Raw genomic sequence first — 24,824 nt, forward strand, 5'->3', positions numbered from 1 at the left:
TTGCATTTACCTTCCTTACTACCAACTCAACCTGTAAGAGGACTCCCAAGTCCTTTTGCACCTCTGATTTTTGAATTCTGTCCCCATTTAGAAAGTAGTCTGACTTTTATTCCTCCTACCAAAGTGCATGACTGTATACTTCCCTGCACTGTATTCCATCTGCCATTTTTATGCCCATTCTTCTGCATACTGCCTGCTTCCTCAACACTACCTGCCCCTCCACCTATTTTTATACCGTCCGCAAAATTGGCTACAACGCCTTCGATTCAGTCATTCAAATCATCGTGAAAAACGGTCCCAATACCGACCCTTACAGAACACCACTAGTCTTCAGCAGCCAACCAGAATAGGCCCCCTTTATTCCTACTCTTTACCTCCTGCCAGTCAGCCAATCTTCTCCATGCAAGTATTTTTGCTGTAATACCATGGGCTCTTATGTTGTAAAGTGGGCTCTCGTGCAGCACCTTGTCAAAGACCTTCTGAAAGTCCAAGTAAACAACATCGACTGACTCTCCTTTATCTATCCTGCATGCTATTTCCTGGAAGAACTCCAACAGTTTAGTCATGTAAGATTTTTCCTTAAGGAAACCATGCTGACTTTGGCCTACTTTTTGGCCTCCAAGTACCTAAAACCCCACCCTTAATAATGAACACTTCGTTACACTGTACTCCATCTGCCTTAAGTGACCTTCCCAACCACTGAAGTCAGGCTAACTGGCCTATAATTTCCTTTCTTCTGCCTCTCTTACTTCTTAAAGAATGGAATGGAGAACCATTCCAGAATCTATTGATTCTTGAAAAATCATCACTAAGGCCCCAAAAATCTCTTCAGCTACCTCTTTCAGAACAGTGAGGTGTAGTCCATCTGATCCAGGTGACTTATCTGCTTTCAGGCCTTTTTACCTTCCCAAGCACCTTCTCCCTAGTATTAGCAGCTGCACTTGTCTCTGCCCCGACACACTCGAATTTCTGCAACACTGCCGAAAGACTGATGCAAAATATTTATTCATTTCATCCACCATTCCTTTGTCCCTCATTACTACTTCTTGAATGTCATTTTACAATGGTCTAATATTTCTCGCCTCTCTCTTTTATTCTTTATAGATCTGAAAAAAAACTTCTGGTATCCTCTCTTATATTACTGAGCAGCTTACCTTCATATTTCATCTTTTCTTTTTTATATTATATGCCCTCTCTTTTGCTTTTATGCTGTCTTTGACTTCCCTCGTCAGGCATGGTTGCTTCATCCTCCCTTTAGTCATAGTCATGCTCATGCTCATGCTCATAGTCATACTAATAGTCATAGTCATACTTTATTGATCCTGGGGAGGAAATTGGTTTTCATTACAGTTGCACCATAAATAATAAATAGTAATAAAACCATAAATAGTTAAATAGTAATATGTAAATTATGCCAGGAAATAAGTCCAGGACCAGCCTATCAGCTCAGGGTGTCTGACCCTCCGAGGAAGGAGTTGTAAAGTTTGATGGCCACAGGCAGGAATGACTTCCTACGACGCTCAGTGCTGCATCTCGGTGGAATGAGTCTCTGGCTGAATGTACTCCTGTGCCCAACCAGTACATTATGTAGTGGATGGGAGACATTGTCCAAGATGGCATGCAACTTGGACAGCATCCTCTTTTCAGACACCACCGTCAGAGAGTCCAGTTCCATCCCCACAACATCACTGGCCTTACGAATGAGTTTGTTGATTCTGTTGGTGTCTGCTACCCTCAGCCTGCTGCCCCAGGACACAACAGCAAACATGACCGCACTGGCCACCACAGACTCGCAGAACATCCTCAGCATCGTCTGACAGATGTTAAAGGACCTCAGTCTCCTCAGGAAATAGAGATGGCTCTGACCCTTCTTGTAGACAGCCTCAGTGTTCTTTGACCAGTCCAGCTTATTGTCAATTCGTATCCCCAGGTATTTGTAATCCTCCACCATGTCCACACTGACTCCCCGGATGGAAAGGGTCACCAGTGCCTTAGCCCTCCTCAGGTCTACCACCAGCTCCTTAGTCTTTTTCACATTAAGCTACAGATAATTCTGCTCACACCATGTGACAAAGTTTCCTACCGTAGCCCTGTACTCAGCCTCATCTCCCTTGCTGATGCATCCAACTATGGCAGAGTCATCCGAAAACTTCTGAAGATGACAAGACTCTGTGCAATAGTTGAAGTCCGAGGTGTAAATGGTGAAGAGAAAGGGAGACAAGACAGTCCCCTGTGCAGCCCCAGTGCTGCTGATGACTCTGTCGGACACAGAGTGTTGCAAGCACACGTACTGTGGTCTGCCAGTCAGATAATCAAAAATCAAGGTAATTAGAATACTGTACTACTTTATCATTGGGATGTACGCATTCTGGACCTTCCAAATTGCCCAAGAAACTCCAGCCATTGCTGTTCCACCATTATCCCTGCTGCTGTCCCCTTCTAATCAACTTTGATCAGCTCCTCTTTCATGCCTCTGTAATTCCCTTTACTCAGCTATAATACTGATATGTCTGATTTTATCATCCCCTTCTCAAACCGCAGGGTGGATTTTATCATATCATGATCACTGCCTCCTGAGGGTTCCTTTACCTTAAGCTCCCTGATAGAGCTCGAGATGTTGCTGCCAGCTCAGACTGACTGCGGTTTTTCCATCAAGAAGTCCAAGATCTAGTTACGGAGAGGGGCATTGAGTCCCAGTGAAGACAATTTACATGGCAGCCTCTGAGGGATGATCATTGTAAACACCATGCTGGAGTTGACGAATAACATCCTGGCGTGATAGGCATCGTTTTCTTGGTGGGACTGGATGGAGCGAAGGACTGAGGCTAGGCATCATCAATGGACCGATTTGAGCGGTGGACGCACTAGAAACGGTCCACTGTAGCTGGAAGGTGTGATTTATTTTTCTTTTTATATATGATCCATTATCAGCCACTTAAAGCACTTCATTATTGTTGAAGTCAGTGCCACTGGGCAGTAATCACTTAGGCCAATTTCTGTTGCTCTCTTGGGCACCAGAATGATGCTGGCTGCCTCGAAGCCTGCAGAGAGAGTGGACTGTTTCAAAGAGGTGTTAAAGATGTCTGTTAAGACCTGTGTTAGCTGGGCTGCACAATCACTCAGTGCCTGGCCCTGCAGCTTTGCATGGATTTACCCTGGATGCGGCAAATCATGCATCGAAGGCTTTGGCCTATCAGGAAGGGTGGTGTCACTGTCATTGATACTTGGGGTGGACTTGTAATCTTTTATGGTTTGTATAGTCTGCCACATGCCTCGCGCGTCCCTGGTGTCACAAAGCTGTCTGGGAATTTTCTGTGAGCAATCGCACTTTGCCTTCCTGCTGGCACGGGAGTGTGTGCCTCCTACTGACCATCAAGTGGTCCTATCCCTGATCCAAAGGCAGCATCTTGATCCCTAAACTATGGCAGTGTGGTGTTTAATCATGGCAACATCCCTGATGCATTGTCCTGTGTAGCCGTCACCGATCCCACCCATTCATCACTGTTGACATGATGATCCGTAGGAAGCCGTCTCTCTGATTACGTTCCTGTCCGAGCTTTTGAAACAGACTTGCAGCACTGAGGCGGCACCTTCTGGCCAGGTCCTGATCAAACTGGTTTGAATCGTTTACCCAGCGGTCTGTATGCAGGGTTTAGCAAAATGCATATGTGCTCTGAGTATCCAAGGTGAGGGCTTGGGGCAGTCTTGTGGGCTCCATGAATGTTGGTGAAACCAGGTCTAGTATATTCTCTCGTCTGTTTGTGAAGTTGACATTCTGGTAGAACTTTGGTAGGACTGCTTTTAAGTTGGCACGATTGAAGTCACCAGCAACAACGAAAGCCCATTGGGGTGAGTGGCTTTGAGGTTGCACGTGGTGCCATAGATCTTCTGTCGTGCTTCCCCAGGATTAGCATGGTGAAATGTAAAAAGCAGCAATCATGGCAGTGAACTCCCTTGGTAAGTAGAAGGGCCTGCACTTCACCTTTTTAAAAACTCGCTCTGCGGTGAGCAGTGGGCCCTCGCTACCGGGGCGTTCCCACACCAGTTCTTATTGACATAGATACACAGACTTCCTCCGCAGGTCTTGCCAGAGGTCACAGTATTTGTCTTCCCAAAAGGAGACTGGGCCTCCTAGCTGGATGGCCAAGTCTTAAGTGGTGTCCTGAGGACATGTTTCTGTCAGGACTAGTCTCCCTCCTAACGCAGAAGCAGGTAATCGATCTTATTTTCTAGCGATCGGACGTTAGAGTAGAACTAATTTAACAGACTTGAGAGCACAGACCTTCCCTGCTGCAATGATGGGGAGGATGAGCAGTCATGAGAGGCCATTTTTGTGTGTGCTGTCATGGTACCTCTAGTGTCAGTACTTGTGTTGCAATCGATGAAGAGACTCCAGCTGTTAGTTGCTGCACTATGGTTGGTTCCCTGAGTGTCAATGAGAAGTTGGCCATCACTTCCATGTTGGAAAACGTGGGTTCCAGGCTCAATGCAAACACTGTCCAAGGATGGACTAGGCATTGCCCCATGCAGTCTGGAGCCCATCTCATCTTCCTGACAGAGCTCGTGGGCAAACCACCCCCTGAGATGGCACACGTGCTGCCTTTTCGCCCCAGGCCTGGGGGTAGTCCAGCTCTTCCAGGTGGCTTCGCCAGAATCTGCAGAAGCAAGCTGCCTTCTTCTAGGAAAATCAAGGAAAGAATGCAACTGTTTGAGTGTGTGTGTGGGATCTAGAGTCGTGTGAAATGTTGAGGACCATGGTCATGTGATGGTGGGCGACCCTTGCAACTATGTCCACTTCGCAAAGAGACCCGAGACCTTCTTTCTATGTGCAATGACCATCCAGCAGCTGAGAAGATAATGTCTCTGGAGCAGCCGAAGATCTGGTACATCACAAGCAGGCTTGAGGACCTTAATGAAGCTGTAGTTATGTAAGTCCAGCTGCAGTAATAACGAAGGAGTCTGCTGTCTGTGACAGCGATAGCCATTGTGTGGAACGTCTGATCGGCAGTGTGGATTACATCCATCACAACTGAGCATCACTGAACTGCTAACGCAGGTTGACTTTGGCAAGCACGGCAAACGTTGAATGTTGCCTTTTATATCTTCACATAATATTTTCAATCCAGCTGGGAAGGATGAGGGAGAAACCTCTCAAGCTGTATCTTCAGAATTTGTTACTACTCAACATCTGCTGTAGGACGATGTGCACTCTTTCCCACCACAGACTTAATTTCAGAGCGGATTGGAGCCAAAGTAGTATCTCATTGCACGAATCCTCTTAAACTTCCTCTCTGCAGTATCACTCCTCTTATCTTGGAGTATTTCTCAACAGTGAACGTTCCGCTGTTTAAGGCCTGCCTTCCTGTCCTTTGCCTATACTGCAAGTTAGTGACACTTCTGCAAGTCATTTTCACAGGGGAACCAGCAATGAGAAACTGGGCTGTGTGTGGTTTACATGCACAGATCACGTTATTCAGTGTTAAACGATCACAATCAGTTTCCAATAATTGCCATTACATTGTTATTGTTGTTGGTGAGAACACACTAAATTTTGGACAGGAAGACTCATAGAACCTTAATGTTATAATTTTGTAGCTTCTATTACACCAAGTTCCGCTAGTATGTTCTGTGTCACTACTATCCAGTAACAGTGATTCAACTTCAAGGCCTTATTCTGGAAAATTGTTTCAGCGTCTGATAACCAGTGCCAAATTCAAATATGGGGACAGTCCCATAATCTGTAGGTCCTCATTGGGGCCTGATTGGATACTAATGAGTACACTGTGCTGATTGGTCACTTTAAAAGATAGCATTGAGGTTTGAAACAATGATATTAAGAATTGCATTCCACATTGCAGAGTTTCAGTAGCTTGGGGGAAGGACAGGGGTGTCGTGTGTGTGTGTGTGTGTGCTTTGATTAATATGGATTCGATCTTGTAGAGTTTAATTTGTTGGTCCACTCTAAAAGTCATCCATTATAATTCTTTATCGACTTCCAGGAGAAGCTGTAGTATTGATAAATCTCCCAGGGCAGGATCACCTGTCTCCCAAAAGAAAGACTTGGGCCGCTCTGAGTCCCTGCGAATTGGCGCCAAGACGCATCGTATCTTCCGTCCCTCGGACCTGATCCACGGCGAAGTGCTGGGGAAGGGCTACTTTGGCCGGGCCATTAAGGTAAATCAATCGCCAGCCCCTCTCTCGAATGAGCTTTCAGTCTGCAGTAGGAAGCATTAGTTTGGAGGTCACACTGAGCTGGGCTGGTTTATGCAAATTGCACAGTGACCCATCACTGACTCTTCTGCTAACACGGAAGTCTGGGAGAGTTACATCTAGTCTCATTATGATTATTTGTGCTTTCCTTCCTGAAGTATTGGAAGACTTGACTTCTGGTCCATGGGAGGCGAGAAGATACATTTTTGTCAGTGGAGGAAACAGAATTAAAATTAATACTATGCAAATTAGTCATTTTATAATAGATATTTTTGTATTGTGTCTAAATCTAGATGTCCTTTCCTATCTACCAGCCTTTTTATTAGATCTGGAGGGAAGTTCAGCTTTCCAAGGTGAGGTGTAGAATTGACCATGGTTCTCTGCTGGTCTTCCATTCAACAGATGATCAGCACCAAGGGCAGCCTTCACTCTCACTGATTTACAGCCATACACGTGCATGGTTCAATGGCAAAATGCTCTGTACAAGGGTGACATAGAATGCGGGGGTCTATTTGACTGCTGTTCCAAGTGTTTAAAGTTTGGTCCTCAGAAGGAAATGTGTGTAAACCCAAAACATCCTTGCTTTTTATGCAACTTTGCTTAATTGCCCCATGTTGCAAAAAATGAAACTTTAACTGAAAGCCCTTTAAAACTGTAGGCTTTGTTCCTCTAGATGGGACCCTGTTCAGCAATATTCAGGGACATTGCGAATAATCCAGTCCAGTTTTCGAACAATTGCATTGTTACAAGCAGAGGCACAGAATGGACTGAGATGTAACTTACTGAAATGTGAGATTAAGTGGTGGTAGGGATTGGATTTGGTGCACGTGCTCTTGTTTACATCAGTGGTGCTGAGGTCAAGGGTTGAGAGCTTCAAGTTCCTAGGAGTGAGCATTACCGACGAAGTGTCCTTGTCTAACTGTATAGGCGCACAGTCAGTAAAACTCACCAGTACTTATTCCTTAGGAGGCTAAATAAATTTCACTTGTTCTCCGACCTCATCAACGCACCAGAGAAGGCATCACAGCTTGGTATGGCAGTTGCTGTGACAGTGAGTGCAAGAAACTGCAGAGTTGCAGACAGCTCTGTGCGTCACGGAAACCAGCATCCACTCCATGGACGCTGTCAACAGTTCTCGCCGCCTCGGTAGATTAACCACCATAAAGACCTCGCCCACCCTGGGCATTTGCTTTACTTCTCCCTTCCACTGGGCAGATGAAAAATGTAAAAGTGTGCGCCAATGACAGCTTCTCTCCTGCTCTTATAAGACTGTCGAATGGTACCCAAGTACAATATAATGGACTGGCAATCTCTTTCATGACGGCCTTGCAGCTTATTGTCTGCCCACACTGCACTTCCTTTATCTGTAACTCTTTATTCCACATTCTGTTACTGTTTTTCCCTTGTTCTGTCTCAAAGCATTGACGTACGGATGGCGTCCACAACCAAGTTCAGCATTGTCCCTCGGTACATGTGACAATAATCAACCAATCCTGAGGGAAAAGGCATCAGTGAAGACTAACTCTCAAAATGATCTCAGAATTAAATATGAAATTTACCCCACACCTGATTATCAATCTATTCCCTTGTTTATACTAACAAGAGAAAATCTGCAGATGCTGCAAATCTAAGCAACACACACAAAATGCTGGAGGAACTCAGCAGGCCAGGCAGCATCTACGGTGGGCAGGGGGGGGGAGAACAGTTGACGTTTCAGGCTGTGACGTCAACTGTACTTTTTCCTCATGGATGCTGCCTGGCCTGCTGAGTTCTTACAGCATTTTGTGTGTGTTGCCCTTGTTTACACTGCTTGAAACAATAAAGGACATTTTATCGTCAGTGTCCCTCAATCCTAAAGTGGTAATCAGACATTGTTTCAGCTCAAATTATCTGAAAATATTTTATCAGGGTCTTACATACCACTTAATTAAATGTTTCAAGTAGTAAGTAATATTATAAGTACAACTTCCCATCTTGTCAACAAATAAATTAAAACCTTCAGCTTGATTCTCCAAACTTTCTTCCGAATATGTTAATGTACATACAATCTAAATGTAATCTTATTTCCACTGGGAACAGTAGTTCTTGTGTTAATATTCATTGTGTGTGTGTATAATTGCCCACCTGATCCTTCGTTCAGTAATTCAGGTTTGTGTTGAAGGTGCGCCCAGTGTAGCTGTGTCCATTTCCGTCATCGCGGTTCCTTGTTTTTTGGACAGGTGACGCATCGAGAAACTGGAGAGGTCATGGCAATGAAGGAACTGATCCGATTTGATGAGGAAACACAGAGGACCTTTTTGAAAGAGGTTGGTAAATAAGAGTTTCACTTTTGCAGTGAGCACAGCAACATTTGTTTGGAAGTTCACTGTCCTTTTAAATAACAAGATCCTGTTTAGAGGTTTGTGTACTCCTTGTGTATGATTATGCAGGTACGACTAGACTTGTTAAAGCTCTGAAGTGGCAAGTGAAACAAACCTGTTTGGCTTACTGGAACTATGATTGGTGTATTTTTTTTAAATGGGAGGTCTCTTGAGTCTTTTCCAAAGTAAAGTGCTATCGTGGTTGATTGGATCTTTGGCTGGAGCTAAACTTCACTGCCAGGTTTCCACAGGCCTTCACGTGCTTGTGGTGCAAAATCTGCCACCCTTCAGAATATTCTGAACAATTCAACATCGCTGCTGCCAGGGCTGGAGCTTTTCAAAGATTCATTTGGTCACCTGGTGAGGACCTCAGAATTGAGGCACCTGGTTATGTGATTCACTTCACGTCTTTCAAGAGCTATGGCTCCTGAAACAGATAATCTGTTCCAGCTCTGTCATGGAAGAGATGCCACATCTGGCTGAATCACTAGCCTGTAACGTTGTGGAGTATTCAGCGTGGTGTTGAGAATGTTGTGTCAGCGTCCCATGGTGGCTCAGCACGGATGACAGAAGGACCAGGCCACCTGCCTGTCCTGTTGGGCACCTCCCCCTTGATCATTGGAAGAGGCAGCCATTCCCACATCTGATCACCTCTTCAGAACCTCAACCGCATAACTGGAGTGGTAATAAATCACCCGTCAATCCTAAGGGGTAGCTCAAGGCAGGATCAACTGCAGGCTTGCATTAGTCTTATTCCTTCAAAGTTTTACACTTGCAGCAACAAATGTTTACAAAGTTACCTTTGTACTGTAATAAAGTTAAATGTTTTCCATCCAGAGGTCTCCTGTCAACAGCAATGTACAAATAACTGTGGGTTTTTTTTAAAACCATGACATTTAATTGTCTTTGTAATACTGAATGACGGCAGAATTTCTGATCTAATCTGGAAAGTTTATAATGTTTTGAGAAAAATATTCCACCTTGATGCGCAGGAGTGTGAAACCACACCCAGAATACAGGAAGTGACCGTTCTTTACTCGTCTCTCTATAACATGCTGTTTATAAAGCCTAAACTTTCCCTCCAAAAATTAGGTTAAGGTGATGCGCTGTCTCGACCACCCGAACGTTCTCAGGTTTATCGGTGTCCTTTATAAAGACAAGAGGCTGAACTTCATTACAGAGTACATCAAAGGTGGAACACTGAGAAGCATCATCAAAGATTTAGTAAGTGACGATGGAGCACCAGAGTGTACCGGGTTACTCTAGGGCTGCAGTAAAACCATGAGCTGCAAATCAGTTAAAGTTGTGTTGGGCCTTTGCCTGAGCGCTCTGTGCCCATGTTATTGAAAGTACCAACCTTCTAAAGCAAAAATGTCTCCAGCAGAACTATCCACATGTCATAAACTGTGGGCAGACTAATGGTGCAGTTATCAAAAACTCTACTGATGTTTAACATATTGTAAACTGCTGTTTAACTTTCAGTTTGAGTTCTTTAATAACTTACCAAATAGGAAAGGGGGGCACTGCTTACAGTGTGGGAGGAAAACTGATTTTTCTCCCTACCATGCCGTCTGACACAATATGGATTCATTAGAAGTATGAGTATTAACACGCTGTGGTAGGAGTTGGTTTGGAACCTTTTTGTTTGGTGGGGGCAGTGCGTCATGTTCATGGAAGTTGCTTCCCTTGCGTGTACTCAAGTGGTCACATCCCAACAGACGGTTTGCCTGGCCCTCAAATAATAAGAGGAAGTGATTAATTTCCCCACAGTGTTTTGAGGGCAGGGCTGTGCACGGGATATATTTTGTTAAAAATGCTGTCCGTGATCATTTACATACAGGGCCCGATGCTTGTTTTAGGTGAACAGCTGGGTGCCGTACATTCTCCGACCAGTTGCCTGTCCTGTCGTTGAACTATGGACTCTGCCCGTAATATGTGTCTGATATGTGACATTTGACACCTTTTCCAAGGGTGTTTATCAGAGCATGATACGGACATGTGTTCCACCAACCTGTCTGTACTGCTTCACAGTGAACTTCATTAATATCCACAACACCCAAAAATCTCTCCTCTCAGGAGAGTAAAATGCTCCACGATTTTACTGGCCTTTGGTGTTATATTTGCCCAACTTCCCTTCTTACTCTCCCTCTGTAGTATCACTTTCCATCTGCCCTTGGTGCTGAGACTTGCTGGAAAATGACAGGGGTTGGTGAATGCAGTTAGCCAGTTGAAGTACGGGGAGCTGTTTTATTACAGTAAAAGCTTAAATATAATAACACTGGGGCTTTCTTTGTTTTCTGCCTCCTGTAGGACACTCCATTACCGTGGGATCACCGAGTGAGCTTTGCCAGGGACATTGCTGAGGGAATGGTAAGCCTTGGGACTTGTGGAGGATCAAGTTGGATTACTGCAGATTAAATTCAATATTTAGACCCACCCAGAGAGGGTTAGCACAAGAAAGAATCCACAGTTTGTAATAACAATAATATTGTTTTGTGTGTGTGTGTTTTTGTTGACTTATCAGCAGATCTAGGTTAGGTTATTCACTGGGCAACTCTTAATTAAAGGTCTCACTTTAATATCTCTGCACAAACAACATAACTATGTTGACACCAGGCCAACAACTTACAAGAAGAATTCTAGAATCTCCTGTTGACCAGACGGTTGGTCCAATTTTCCCCTCCCAGCCCCTGCACTAGTTAGTCTCCAGAGTTCTTGCCACTTTGCATTTGAAGCCCTTCATTCTTAGAGTCTTTCCTTATAAGTTCAAATGTTGCATTTTGATTTTGTTGGCCTAAGGTCATCTGACTGATCTGTGTTAGATTCCCATCGGATGTAGTCCAGACCAGTACTAACTTATTGTCCTCCTACAAGTGTAATTAATGTCTCTTTGTTCTGAATCAGCTGGCTGCTAGGCTCAAGTTACTCAGTCCAGGCACAGACTCCCTTATTCATAAACCTACATGTTCCATCGTACCAAAGAACACCTCTCAAATAACTTCTTACTTGCAGATTTTCTCTAGTTCAGCAGGTTATCAGGAGTGTAGCTGTGTCAACTTTAAAGCACTTTGATAGAACTATTCCTGAGCAAAACCAGTTCACAAAACAGCTCACAAAATGGAGGTTACAGAGCAGCTTCACAAAATGGCCTCCATTCCTTCAAGCACTTGGCAAGAACAAAGTCATCTGGTTTGTCTGCTTCTACTGTCCTTGACCCATTGGAGCTTTTACTAATTTCCCTTCATAAAATTCCATGGGAAAGCCAGTTCTAAGAACACTGATATTTTATGGTATCTGTAGCTCTGCAGAAGACTTTGCTACTGTAGATAACCTAGAGCATTGTAGACAGATTTTACCTGGGCATTGTAGGTAGGTTAGCCTCCACCCGCATTTGGAGGGGTACTTTATCTCCCTTCTCCCCCAAAGTTGTATAGGAGACACAGGCAAGTAAACTAAAGGAGACATGGCTACGTTTTCTTAAGCTCTTCATCTACCCTCCTGTGTTTTTTAAATTTCAGTCCTATCTGCATTCCATGAACATTATCCACCGAGATTTGAACTCCCATAACTGTCTTGTGCGAGAGGTAAGCATCTGCCAGGTGAGGTGTGAAAGGGTCTGCTACAATGTGCAGGTGTGGGGATATGTTGCATGGCCTTTTGGGTGGAATTACCCTGAATATTCTTGCGGCGATAACACATCTCCTGGGCAGTAGGAACACTGCCTATGTTCGTGTGCGGGGAGAGGATAGAAGTTGCTGAAGATTGTGGTCCCTGCCTGAAGAAGTGTTGAGGTAGGGTGATGTATTAGACACTCCCAAGTGATGATGGTCACTCTGTGGCCAGCATCTAGCCAGCAAAGGAAGCTTGCTACCCACTGGAAGGGAAGAGTGGTAGGCAGGGTCTGTGATAGATCCATATTGTGTCTGGAGCCGTACAAACAGCAGATCTTTATTCAGAGACCAGAAGGATCTAATGGGTGAATCTCCATAAAGTCATGTTTTAATATTCATAGTACAAAGGTTATAGCAGGTCATTGACTATAATTTCAATAGCCATTGCAGAGTTTACTTAAATATTTTGTGTGTAGACAAATGATTCCATAGAATTACATATCCACAACCGTTGCACATTTTGACTAAGAAGACCAGCTCTGAATGTGCCAACAGCTTTGTTGTGATTAGGAAGTTTGTCAATATTCCTAAAGCTTTTGAGGATAAAACCCTGTTCTGTGTTGTCAGGACTGATTCTCCGGATATACAAGAATACCAAGTATTAATTTGCAGAACAAATAAGCCAATGACTATGTTTGTGACAAATAGCAAAATGGCCAGTCCTGTTTCACCTTTTGATCTGTTGCAGTGGTGCAGAATATCTTAGCTGAAGATGTCCGATGTCTGGTTTGATGTAGGGTAGGCCAATTAAAACAGCCCTGTATCCAATGCCTACCAGAGCGCCTCATGGCATGTGGTTTCCAAGCTACGTCTCCAGTGGCCTCTGGCTATGAGTTCCCAGCCTGCTCTTCAGCAGTGCTGTTTATTCATGCAATTGTTCTTAGAATTTCAAAACTAATTACAGCTTAGGGTTTATTTATGAACAGTTTGAAGACTGTATCAATGGCTACTACCCTACAATACTTAACTGTTCCTGCTTCATCTCCCTCAGCCAAGAGGGTCTAGGGTAGGGTTTCCCAACCCGGGGTCCATGAATCCCTTAATGGTATTGGTCCCTGGCATAAAAAAGGTTGAGAGCCCCTGGTCTAGGGTGATGGTGGCTCCTACACATTACTAGTGTCAGGCCAGTGTTGGATGTCTGTGCATTGGTTATCCCTATTCAGGAGGATCGCTTGGGCTAGAGTCACACTGCTATGGGTGATGCATCAGGACCAACAACGGTCTCTGCTTGGTGGGGTGGCGAACAAGGTGTTGACGGTTACTCGGACGACTGTTTCTGGTGCTGTTTGGTCTTTATCGAAGAACGATTAATTGAAATCTTTTCTTGACTTTTTTCTCCCCCCAGAATAAAACATTAGTAGTGGCAGATTTTGGACTATCTCGACTGATGGTCGATGATAAGAAGCAGGAAAGCCAGTCCACCATGAGGAAGCAGGACAGGAAGAAGCGCTACACCGTCGTGGGAAACCCTTACTGGATGGCTCCAGAGATGATCAATGGTCAGTGGACAACTTGTTCTCTCCCCCTCCCCCCCTTCCCCGAAGTTATCCATTCATTTATCCCCCAGGCTTCTCAGCATTGTGATTAGCCCATTACCTCACCCACAGGTCTTCTCTATATGTGAGCAGTGATGACCGGCAATCCTGTGACTACAGGACGTAACCTTTCCCCAGATGACCATTTGCCAGCAAGAATCTGTGGGTTATGACTGAGAACAAGGGAGTCCAGCTTCATTATTCACTTCATCCTTTCGGCTGGCAGTCAGATTGGTGGAGGGGCTGGGGGGGGCGGTTGAACGTGGAGCTTCCTGGGCTTGGTAGCTGACCACTTATCAGTCCAGTGGGCCTTGGGGAGACTGCATGGACTCTTTCCAATCAACAGAATAAATTGTGTTTTAACATGATTTTTTAAGCAAGCGAAATAACAATGGCTAAATCTTATTTTAAGTCATTATTATAAAGAGAGTCTCATTCCCTTAGCCTAACCAAAGCTACAGGTTTCAGATTTAGTTTCTGGTCTGATCTGTGGTGGAAAGTTGACCCCAGATATAGAGCACAAATTTAAATACCACAGTGTTTCCATTCCAGAGCAGCTGAGCACATTCCGAAGTCAACTGCAAACCATTCTACTCTAGCCTATATTATTATTTGCAGACAAGGAGCACAGCATGGGAAGAGTATCAGCCATTCCTAATGCCTCTGATTCTCTTCAGTGCTTGCCTGAGCCAGTGAAATTTGTGAATTGATCAGTGCTCCCTCTGCTGGTCAGCCTGTGGTAATGCTGGAGAGCTCCCTGGATCAGCATTCTGTACTCAGATATCTGTTTCTTGCCTGCCGTCTTTTATTTGTGCTTTACTTAACTTCTGTTAGAGATTTTCACTTTTTTAAAATTATTTTCCCAGGAAAAAGCTACGATGAGAAAGTTGACATCTTTTCATTTGGGATTGTGCTATGTGAGGTAAGAAACCGACAAGCTGCCGTGTTTCTGACTGAAGGCTGGGACACTGTTGTCATGTCGTCCTGATCAGTTCTTTAAATGTGGTAGAGAACTCTAACCAGGATATTGTGTTAATTTATTAGTTAGAAGAGCTTAGTCTTTTTTTTAAAGAAAAGGAACCCCAAAGCTTCCCATTGTTTTTCCAGATTTTTTTCTCCATTGTCCCAGTATGATTGGCATTACGAACCCAAACAACTGAAGCAAGAGGCTTCTCCCTTAAATCTTAAGTAAAGGGGGAATATTAGGAAAGGGTAAAGTTTAAGAGAATAAAAAGAGCCAGTTTTGTGGCCTTGCTTTGCATTGTATCAGTTAGGAAAAAATAATCGAAATTTGAATTATTTTCTGCTATTTTGAGGGAGAAAGGGGACACTAAAATGATAGAACTTTAGAACCGAACCAGTACAGCATTATTACAGCACACAAGGAAACCATGTAGCCCATACTGCAGGTAACAGCAATATATTTTGGGAGGAATAGCCTATGCTGCTAATGGCTGGTTTAAATCCATTGATGCTAATTCCATTAGTCAGTGTTTCCAGAAACGGCCATGGATGCTGCCTGATCTGCTGAGTTCCTCCAGCATTTTGTGTGTGTTCCTATACTACCTTAACCTCAAAATAATCCCAAGCTCAGACATAAAGATTTCGTCTACATGAAAGGATGCTGGGTGCTTGAGCTGTTTGCAGCTTCTGTTTTCAAAAGTTAGGAAGGTAGTAGTTAATAGATCAGAGGCAGGATTAGCAGAGATTGCTGATTGTACAAATAGACGTAAGATATAAAAGATAAGATGGACCTTCATCAACTTGGTCACCGTGTTGGTTGTCAGAGCTAAATTCCTAAAATTGTGTGATTCAGCCTGGATTTGCGTCTTGCTAAGCATTTTGAGGTTTCCAAAAGCAGCTGTTTGAAGTTGGGTCTCAATTTTAGGAGTGTCTGATTCAACGTACTAATGGAATCTAACACGTTGAAATCAAATAGTTTCAATAGGTTTTATTTGTGTGATCAAGCTCTCTGAGGACATTGGCCTTATTTTTTTTTCTTCCTCTTTTGTTTAAGCTTATTGGTAGAGTGAATGCAGACCCAGATTACCTGCCCAGGACAACAGACTTTGGTCTGAATGTCCCAGTGTTCTTAGACCGATACTGTCCTGAGGATTGTCCAACTGCCTTCTTTCCACTTGCGGTTATGTGCTGTGACCTGGATCCTGAGAAGAGGTAAGTCAGTCTTTCATTGAGTGATCTTTGGTGCGGATTTTGGGTTATGCAGTGACTGAGCCATGGAGTGGAAAGGCTTGGGCCACATTTGGAGATGGTTCAGTTCATTAGGGAAATTGGGATGGAAGGACTTAAATAGGGTAAAGTTGGGGTGGTAGAAACAAAAATTACCTTGTTCTACATTTGCCCTGAATGTGCTCCTCGTTTAAAGAGTGAAGATTTAAATAGAGTCCAACCTGGTAAGTTTTGAGCAGCTTGTTGAGATAAAAGGATTTGAAATGCCACTGCAATTAGTGTAAAGGTTTAGACACTTGTGAGATGTCTCGATCTGCCAAACCGTTGGACCAAACAGTAATTAGCCAGATTGTATAGGTCCTATTTTATTGTGAACAGACATACCTGGCAATGTTCCACATAATAAGGTAGGTGACCATGTAACTATACTGAAACAGCTTAGGTGATGGTGCATCTAGATTTAGAGGACTGGTCTTTAGCAAAGTTGAGATGTTACATGCTCCTATAGACTTGGCTGTTTCCAGTATCTTCGCATGTAGAGTGAACTAAATTGGCTGAAGTGAAGGTCTTGGGTAGACCTATTGTCACTTCGGCTATCCATTATCACTTCGGCTATCCATTGTCACTTCGGCTATCCATTGTCACTTCTGGCTACACACGTACTGAATGCCTCAGCTTTCTCCTGAGTAATTGCATGCTGGACCCTGCTATCATTGAGATGGAGATGTCTTCCTCACGTCAGCAGTTTAATTATCCATCGTTGTCATCGTTATGTGCCGTGTCATATGTCATGTAACCATGGTCTCATAATTGGCAAATTTTCTACAGAAGTGGTTTGTCATTGCCTTCTGGGCGGTGTCTTTAGCCCCCAGCCATTATCAATGCTCTTCGGAGATTGTCTGCCTGGTGTCAGTGGTCACATAAGCAGGACTTGTGATGTGCACCAGCTGCTTGTAGAACCATCCACCACCTGCTCCCATGGTTTCACATAATCCTGATCAGGGGGCTAAGCAAGGTGCTACACCTTTCCCAAGGGTGACTTGCAACTAGCGGAGGGAAGGACCCCCTTACTACCTACTTTGGTAGAGACGTAGCTCCAGTCTGCCAACATACTGGTTTAATATAGTTGTACTGCAGAACTTCACTGTGACCCACTGGTTGGGAGAATAAGTTATCAATTGCTTGCTGACTTTCCTGCACTCTTCATTGAACCTGGCTTGACTGTGATAATAAAATGGGGGATGCACCAAATGTGCTGTGCTTTTGCAATGATGACAATCTGCAACATTTCATGATGCCTAGTTTAGCTGCCGGATCTGTCATGAGACTAACCCCTTAAGCACGCTTGTGAAGCTGTGCTCATCTGTATGTCAACTGAACTTTGCTTTTCTTCTTGTCATCTTTTGCTGGTTGCTAAAAATTTTCCGGTCTTCAGCCTGTCCCTAATCTGTACAACACGACGTGGCTTTTTGAATTTGAAACCATCCTTGGATTCCTCAGCCATGATGGTCAAATCTCACAGAGCCTTCCTCAAATGACTGCCCCTACTGTACTGGTCACCCTGCAATCCGCTTCATTCTCCACTTTTGCCATCTCTGTTATAATTGTCTGTCATTTCCAGACACTGGTTTTTTACCATCTAACAGAATTTGAAATTTCACTCATCAGAATTGAGTTTCTCAGCCAATATCATTTCTCACCACTGCAGTGATCTTGTCCTTGGGTAACAACTCCAGCCCACTTCTTTACCTTTCTGCTTGTCTTTCTGAAATGCCAAGTACCCCTGAACATGCAATTGCCTGGTAACCAGACCAGGAACTGAATCCTTGTAAAAGCAGTGAGTCATAACAGTGTTTGTATACTTGTGCCATCGGCTTGCTTACTTTGTGAATATTGTGTGTATCTGCATAAGGAGCCTTTAATTTTAATTTATTTTCTTTTACTTTGACTTTGGTAGATCCTGCCCCTCCCTGATGCTCTGGTTTATTGTTATCCTTTCCATTGTTCTGCACTGTTGTCTCGTCCTGTCTCTTTGCCGTCTTCCATCTCCAGCTTAGCTTTTCACTCTCATTCTATCCAAAGGTTCCCCACTTCTCTCAAGTTGAAATCCTCCCCAAGAACACTCACCTAACCGTGTTCTCCCCATTCCGGTTGAGGTTCAATACATCTGGCTCGTTGGTATGTCACTCAGAAACAGCACCAGTTCCTCAAGGATGTGAAAACCTCCTTCCTACACCATCCCTCCAGCCACAAATTCATCAGCACTAACCTCTTCTAGCGTGTGGCAGGAAATCCAGGGATTACTGCCTTTTTTTTTAAAGGAAAAAAACCCCTTTTCAGTCATAGAATAAAACAGCATCAAAACAGTCCCTTCATCCCAACTCATCCATGCTATTTAAGGCATCTACCTAAGCTCGTAACACACAAAATGTTGGAGGAACTCAGCGGGTCAAGTAGCATCAGTGAAGGGAAATGAACAGTCAACATTTTGGGCCAAGACCCATCATCAGGACCCTAGTGTCCCCATTTCCTCCTCTAACTGTGTCATTGATACTGAACTGGACCAGGTTTCTGGCTGTGTAACCACTTTCTCTGAGATGCTCTTGAGCTGTATAGTGACACGTCAGAGTGGAGTCACGTTTTATGACCACAGAAACTGTCTCCGTAACTATTGCTTGCCCAGATTAATCCTTTGGACTTGAGCCACTCATGGCCCACAACTGAGAATCTGAGGAAGGTAGTCAGGAACTCTTTGCCTCCTAAACTGCTGAAAGTCACCCGTTTCCCCCGGGTCTATGTCCTGAGTGACCTTTCTAAATGTATTGTCCATGGTTTCACAGATAAAAACCTTGCCATGGTGTTACACAGCGCACTAATAGCCACTTCAACCCTACCAACGGAGGTGCCATCCTGAGCTAGTCCAGATGGCCTGTACTTGGCCCTTATCCTTCTTAATATTTGACTGTTCATGATCTTATCCAACTGTCTTTTAAACATTGTGATTGTACCATCCTTTACCACTTCCTTTGCCGTTTTGTTCCATATACCTATCGCCTTTGTGTGGAAAATGTGTACCTTGGGTCCCTATTTTAAATCTTTCCCCTCTCATCTTAAATGCCCAGGGTAGGGGTGAGTCTAAGACCACCCTATACTGAGGGGGAGAAAGACTGACCATCTGCCTTATCTAGGCTGTCAAGATTTCATAATTTCCTCCACCCCTCAAACGTGCTTTGGTTGAGGATATGGTATTTGCTAACTAGACCACAGAGTGGGCTGACAAAACTGTGGCACATGTGCCCAACTTGGCGCATGCAAAAAATTGTGTTAGTACATGCCGTGTGGTGCCACCTCGCGATTCTTTAAATCCACCCGTAATAAAAAGATCCATTATGATGATCTTTACTACCAGATGCATGATTTTTTTTTTACAGCCTGAGGGTAGTGAGATGTTTTCACAGGAGACGTCTCACGCTGGCTTGGTACCAGCTGGACTATTATAAGAACACGGGACATTCAATGATACATTTTGAAATCCTGGCAGACCTGGTGTACATAGTAGTATTTGGATAGTAAACGGCTGGGCCGATTGACATTGGCTTCGTTCTGCTTATGTTTTTCCTTCTGTTATTTGTAAGTGAACACTTGATATTCAGTGATAATATCAGTATATACTGTATATAGTTTAGCACATATTAAAGTGAGCCATTACTTTCAATGATGAACTTGGTCAAGTCGAATTATAGGAGTAAGTAGTTTGGGCTCACGTTCTCAAAAACATTTGCCACCCCTCCCCTGCCACAGACCATTCCTGCTAATTGTTGATATGATAATGATGAAAGCAGCCAACTATAACACTTGTCCCATGCCTGAAGATGGGGTTAGAAGGCATTATGTAAAAAGTCTGAGGTGCTGTAGAATGGTACAGTATTATAGGATGTACAACAGGTTTTGAATTTAACTGGATAATTCTGTTCACTCAGATTTGTGTGTTAACAGTGGAAGTTTCTAACTGGATTTCCTGTAGTTTAATCATACACAGCATGGACCAAAAAAGCCAAAAATCAAGTACTTGAATAACTGACGTGTATAGTTGGACATATGATAGCTCAGAGTACTCAACCTTGTCATCTTGTCTTGACTCCCTTGTTATCTAATCTATTGTCATCAACTATTCTATGAATGCCTGCAAGAAAATGAATCTCAAGGTAGTATGTGCTGACATGTATGATCTTGGGTAATAAATTTACTTTGAATTTTGAAATCCAGTGAACCTAGGAAATAATGTGACTAGATTCCCCTTCCCACTGTTAATGGATTTTTCCTTAACCTCGTGTACAGCGGATTGAATCTCATTAACGTTGCTTCATCTGATCACTTTCATGCACGCATCAACAACTAGCAACAAATAGCCAATAAATATAACTAAGAGACAGTTTTGCAGTTACTCAAATAAGAGCTGAGTTCAGTGAGAAGAAAGATCTGAGAGTTGATGATCAATGTCAAATGTTACATTAGAACTGCATTTCTTAAGCCCATCCTCACTGGTTCTGAAACCTGTTTGTCTTTCACAGGCCATCCTTTACAAAGTTGGGGCAGTGGCTTCTAGCCCTGAAGCTGCATGTGGAGATGCACCTCCCACTCACCTCTGACCTGGAACAGATCGATCAGTCCTTCTTCCAGAATCACTCGAGGAGCAAGGAGAACCTTCTGCAGCCCATGTGAGGGGGGCTGCACCGATCAGGAGGCTGAATCATCAGTGTTAATCACCAGCATGCTGATGGTCAGCTGACCAACTTCACTTAGGCACACATTTCACCTGCATGCAGGGTACACAGCTGCTGTTTATAATCCTGCCGGGTGATGCTTCAGCTTTTAACATTTCACGGGACAGCAAAGCTCAGCCATCCACATTCAGCTGGACATAGAACATTGACAGTAAATCAAAAAGTTGGCTGTTTCCACAGGGGAATTCCTGGAGCTTTGGTGTCCAAGTCAGATATTCTACTCCTCAAGCACTCTGCAGTTAGTGTTGGTACAGAGTTCCTGTTCAAATGCTGATTATAGAAAGATTTGCTCTGGAGTAATGAGTAAAAGGCCTTTTGGCACCGGTACTCACTCCCAGCAAGCACGGATTTGCAGTAGAGAAATGCCCCAAGCTTGGCAGTCTCCTTAACAAGAGGGGCCACAGGGTGGTTGGCGTAAGAACAGTAAGGTTGTCATGATGTACAGCACTGTCTGGACTGGGCAGAGTAAGATGTTAACCTGCACTTGGTGTGCATTCTGTGCCCGAGCTGGGACCATAGCGCGTATCTTGAGCGAAAGCATTCCATTTCAAGCACTACCACCCCTCATCCTGATGAGGACAAACTTAGAAACCAGCACTAAGCATCCCATAGAGTGATAATTCGGAAGCAATTAAGGGGAGCTTTGGCAATTACTATTATAATTTAGAAAACTCATGTAATGAATTGTTTGAAGATTGTAATTTGCCATGTGACGCCCTACTACTTAAGATTCAGGGTCTTTAATGAGTCAAGTGGTCAGTAACTTGCTGAAAGGAGTTGTCTGAATGCAAGTCCCAAAACAATAACCACTACAAATTTGGACACTCCAAGATTTGATTATTTTCTCAGTGAGTTGCTTGCGTTGATTAAGATTGAGCCCCTCTGGAACTAACCCATTTAGTTTCAACCTCCTTCACTTCCCCTGTTTCTACATAGACTGGACAATTTGTCTTTGATCTCCTGTTCACATTGACATAACCACTGTTTTCAAGTCCAGTGCACCTTATTATTTTTCAGTCCACTTTAAACATTCCAATTAAAAACTGGATTTAATTTGCTTTTTTTTACATTTTTGTTTTTGGATCCTTGTGGTCCCTCATTCATTTTGTTTGCATATTTGACCATTTTATTAGTATTATTAAACTTTCCGCTTCAAGGATCTGTTTTGGTCCTCTGTGCTTTAGTAACACAGCCATTGTTATTAATCAACGATGGATTGCAAGATGTCAGACTTTTCTGGGGTAAAATGAAGTCTATTAAGTTTCAAACCTGAGTTCTGGCTTGGAGCCTCTGGCAGAGCAATACTGTACAAGTCTTCAAATATCTCCTATTGGTAATGCTTCTGATTCCAGAAATGGTGGCCATCAGTGATTACTTTTCATCCTTGCATGAGTGCATTTTGATCAACTTCCCAAAAGCCATAAATTTTGTTTTCTGTTCTTCAGCCTTGATGGTTCTTGCCCTGTAATTTGCATAGTTCTTGCCCTGTAGTTTGCGTAGCTGTTGCTTTTTAGCTTCTATTCAGGATTGTATTCATTCTCCTTCTCTACCTTAGATTAACATCCACATTATGCTTGGCCTGATTTCCATGTTTTCAACCCACCTACCTTTCCCCCACCCTACACCACCCATGTTCATACCGTTTACTTTCATATCACAGCCCTTGTTTCGCACTGATGAACAAAGGCAAATTCTGATCAGGCACATACACTTGTCACAGACAGCAAGCTGCATTTTAAAAACTGGTTGTTACATCTCTCACCTCTCGGACCTGGCTGTCACCCACCCTGGAATGAGACAAACCTCTCTGACCAGGTGTATGTTTACCAGTATAATCCTGTGGTACACAACTGCTGTGATTTAAAAAATAAATAAATAAATCTCACTCTTGGTGGCTAGAGCGGGAATTCTCTTGAAATTGGGCCAACTCACAAAGTGGGAAACTATTTGAGGATCTTTACGTAACCTGTGTTGTGTTTGACCTGATATGTGGAAGCTAACAGCTGGTTACTTTCCAAACATAAACTTATGATGACTGTATATTCCCACTTGGCTGAGATGGAATCCAGTGAAGCTTTGGCTTTGATTGTTCAGGTAATGAAATAGTTAACAGGAACAAATCACTGAAATATTACTTACCAATAACTAAAATCAGAAGACTCTTCTACTCAGACCATTGAGGAAAAGAAAAAAAACACACTGTTCTTAGTACCTTGCATAACGCTTAAATATTTACTTGTGAGAATATTCATTATAAAATCTTCACATTCTGTCTCCACAACCAAACAGCACTGGGCATTTTTTTTTAAAGTTCCAGTAAAATCTGCATGTAGGGATGTTTTATAAACAAGGCAGTTAAGAGACAACCACAGTATGGGCTTAGCACTAGCCTATTGACAGGTGCGAAGTTTGTATTAGTTAATGAGGTAAGATTGTGGGCTTGACATCTATGTAGCATTACTGGTGAGATGGTCTCCATTTCAGTGGGAGAAGATATAAATCTCTGCCAACCATTTCTTTGCTAATAGACCAGTATATCAGAGAAGAATTTGAAAATTAGGATTGGGAATTCCAAGAAATTGTTCTGTTCAAACAATCGTCTCAAAGTTACGAAGGATTTTTAATGTTAGCCCTACAGGAGCTTCATTGTATACATTAAGGATTTTTTGCATTTGACTGCTTTTCACTGTTTAAAACTAATTAAATATTCCACTTACAATTTATCCAAAAACTGTGCCGATTATGGGGCAGCTCTATCTTACAGAATGTTACATATGGTACAGTAGATTATCTGGTACTGTATGGTACAGAGCTAAGATTTGATGCTGGTCTTGTGCTGAGCCAGCTAGGGTATTACAATTGTCTTCTGTGGTCGACCTTTAGGAATGGTGAGAGACTTGATTCATCTCGTGTGTTCCTGATGTCCATCTGGCTGCCCATGCTTCAAACTGCTTTGTGTGGATTCTGGTTGGTTGGAACAGGATTAAACTCTTGGTTCAGTGCCATCCATGGGTTAGTTAGTTCCCTTACAATCATTGTCTCAATCCCTCCATGAAGGATGGCAGCTTGGGCTGTTGCTAGATCCACCCCCAGCATTTTGGTGCCTTCAGTGGTCAAGGGAGAAACCCCTTTGAATATGGAACAATGTTATTTGCCATATGATGCTATCAATTTTGTACTGAAACTTTACACTATTGTTGAGGGCCACGCCCAGACAAGAGGAATATGCTATTTATAGAGTAAAAGAGAATAAATAATATTCATTTTAAGTGTCAGTCTTAACTAAATGAAACCTTTAATCCTTGCCATCAGAATGTTTGAGACCAGGTGAACACGACTGTAAACCCTGCAATGAAAACGCTGTAAGTCTCATTACACAGAATCGTTCTGTGCCTTGTTTAGTCAGAGCTGCCAAGGACCAGTGATTGGCTTCTTATTCATGAGCTCAAAACCTGCATTTCCTTAAAATGTTTTAATTTATTGTTTCTGTGAATTCGGTTATTGTTCATTTAATTCTCATGTTTATGTTGTGAAAACTCAAGCTGTGAACATGGTGCACTTTAAACACGGGAGGCTGATGATGACAGCAAGTCTGTAAAGTATTATAATGGGGGAAAATGGAATAAAACCAGCTTCATCTCAACCCAAAATTTCTGCTTTTCTTTTTGTTATACAGCTTAAATGGTGTATCTGCAATAGGGCTTTTAATATCCACCATCCCTGCACTGTGCTGTGACTCCTGCTAAAAACTTGGAAATATTTAACAATAACTAATTGATTTGTGGATAACACAGAGCAGTGGCCCATGAGGGGAGCACAACAGCTCGCATTGTCTGAGAAACTTACTGCCTACTATGCTGCTGGCGTTTAGGGCAACAATGAAGGCCCTCCATCTCTTAACAGATATAGAAGGATTCTTCATTGCTGTTTCATCTTAAAAAAAACAGTCAGTGTTGTTGGCCCTGAACCTCGAGCATTGGTGGATCACTCTTGGTCTGACCTCTCCCCTTTGACCTGTTTGGCATGATTGACCCTACCAAGAAACAAAACACAAGGTCCTGACTCCAGCCAACA

General features: G+C 43.2%; 1 protein-coding gene across 5 annotated transcripts in view; it reads left to right on the top strand.

Moving 5' to 3' along the window:
* Nucleotides 1-24,388, top strand: part of limk1a (LIM domain kinase 1a) — a 59,685-nt gene extending 35,297 nt beyond the window's left edge. For all 5 annotated transcript variants that reach the window (XM_063031197.1, XM_063031196.1, XM_063031200.1 and 2 more), the window contains 9 exons: nucleotides 6,000-6,174; nucleotides 8,430-8,516; nucleotides 9,663-9,794; nucleotides 10,881-10,940; nucleotides 12,089-12,154; nucleotides 13,587-13,740; nucleotides 14,643-14,698; nucleotides 15,794-15,951; nucleotides 20,538-24,388. In XM_063031197.1, coding sequence (XP_062887267.1) covers nucleotides 6,000-6,174; nucleotides 8,430-8,516; nucleotides 9,663-9,794; nucleotides 10,881-10,940; nucleotides 12,089-12,154; nucleotides 13,587-13,740; nucleotides 14,643-14,698; nucleotides 15,794-15,951; nucleotides 20,538-20,688 — 1,039 coding nt within the window. In that variant the 3' untranslated portion in view covers nucleotides 20,689-24,388. The remainder of the gene's footprint in view (nucleotides 1-5,999; nucleotides 6,175-8,429; nucleotides 8,517-9,662; nucleotides 9,795-10,880; nucleotides 10,941-12,088; nucleotides 12,155-13,586; nucleotides 13,741-14,642; nucleotides 14,699-15,793; nucleotides 15,952-20,537) is intronic.
* Nucleotides 24,389-24,824: the final 436 nt, after the last annotated feature.

This window comes from Mobula hypostoma, chromosome 23, assembly GCF_963921235.1.
Source record: "Mobula hypostoma chromosome 23, sMobHyp1.1, whole genome shotgun sequence".
Lineage (NCBI taxonomy): Eukaryota > Metazoa > Chordata > Chondrichthyes > Myliobatiformes > Myliobatidae > Mobula > Mobula hypostoma.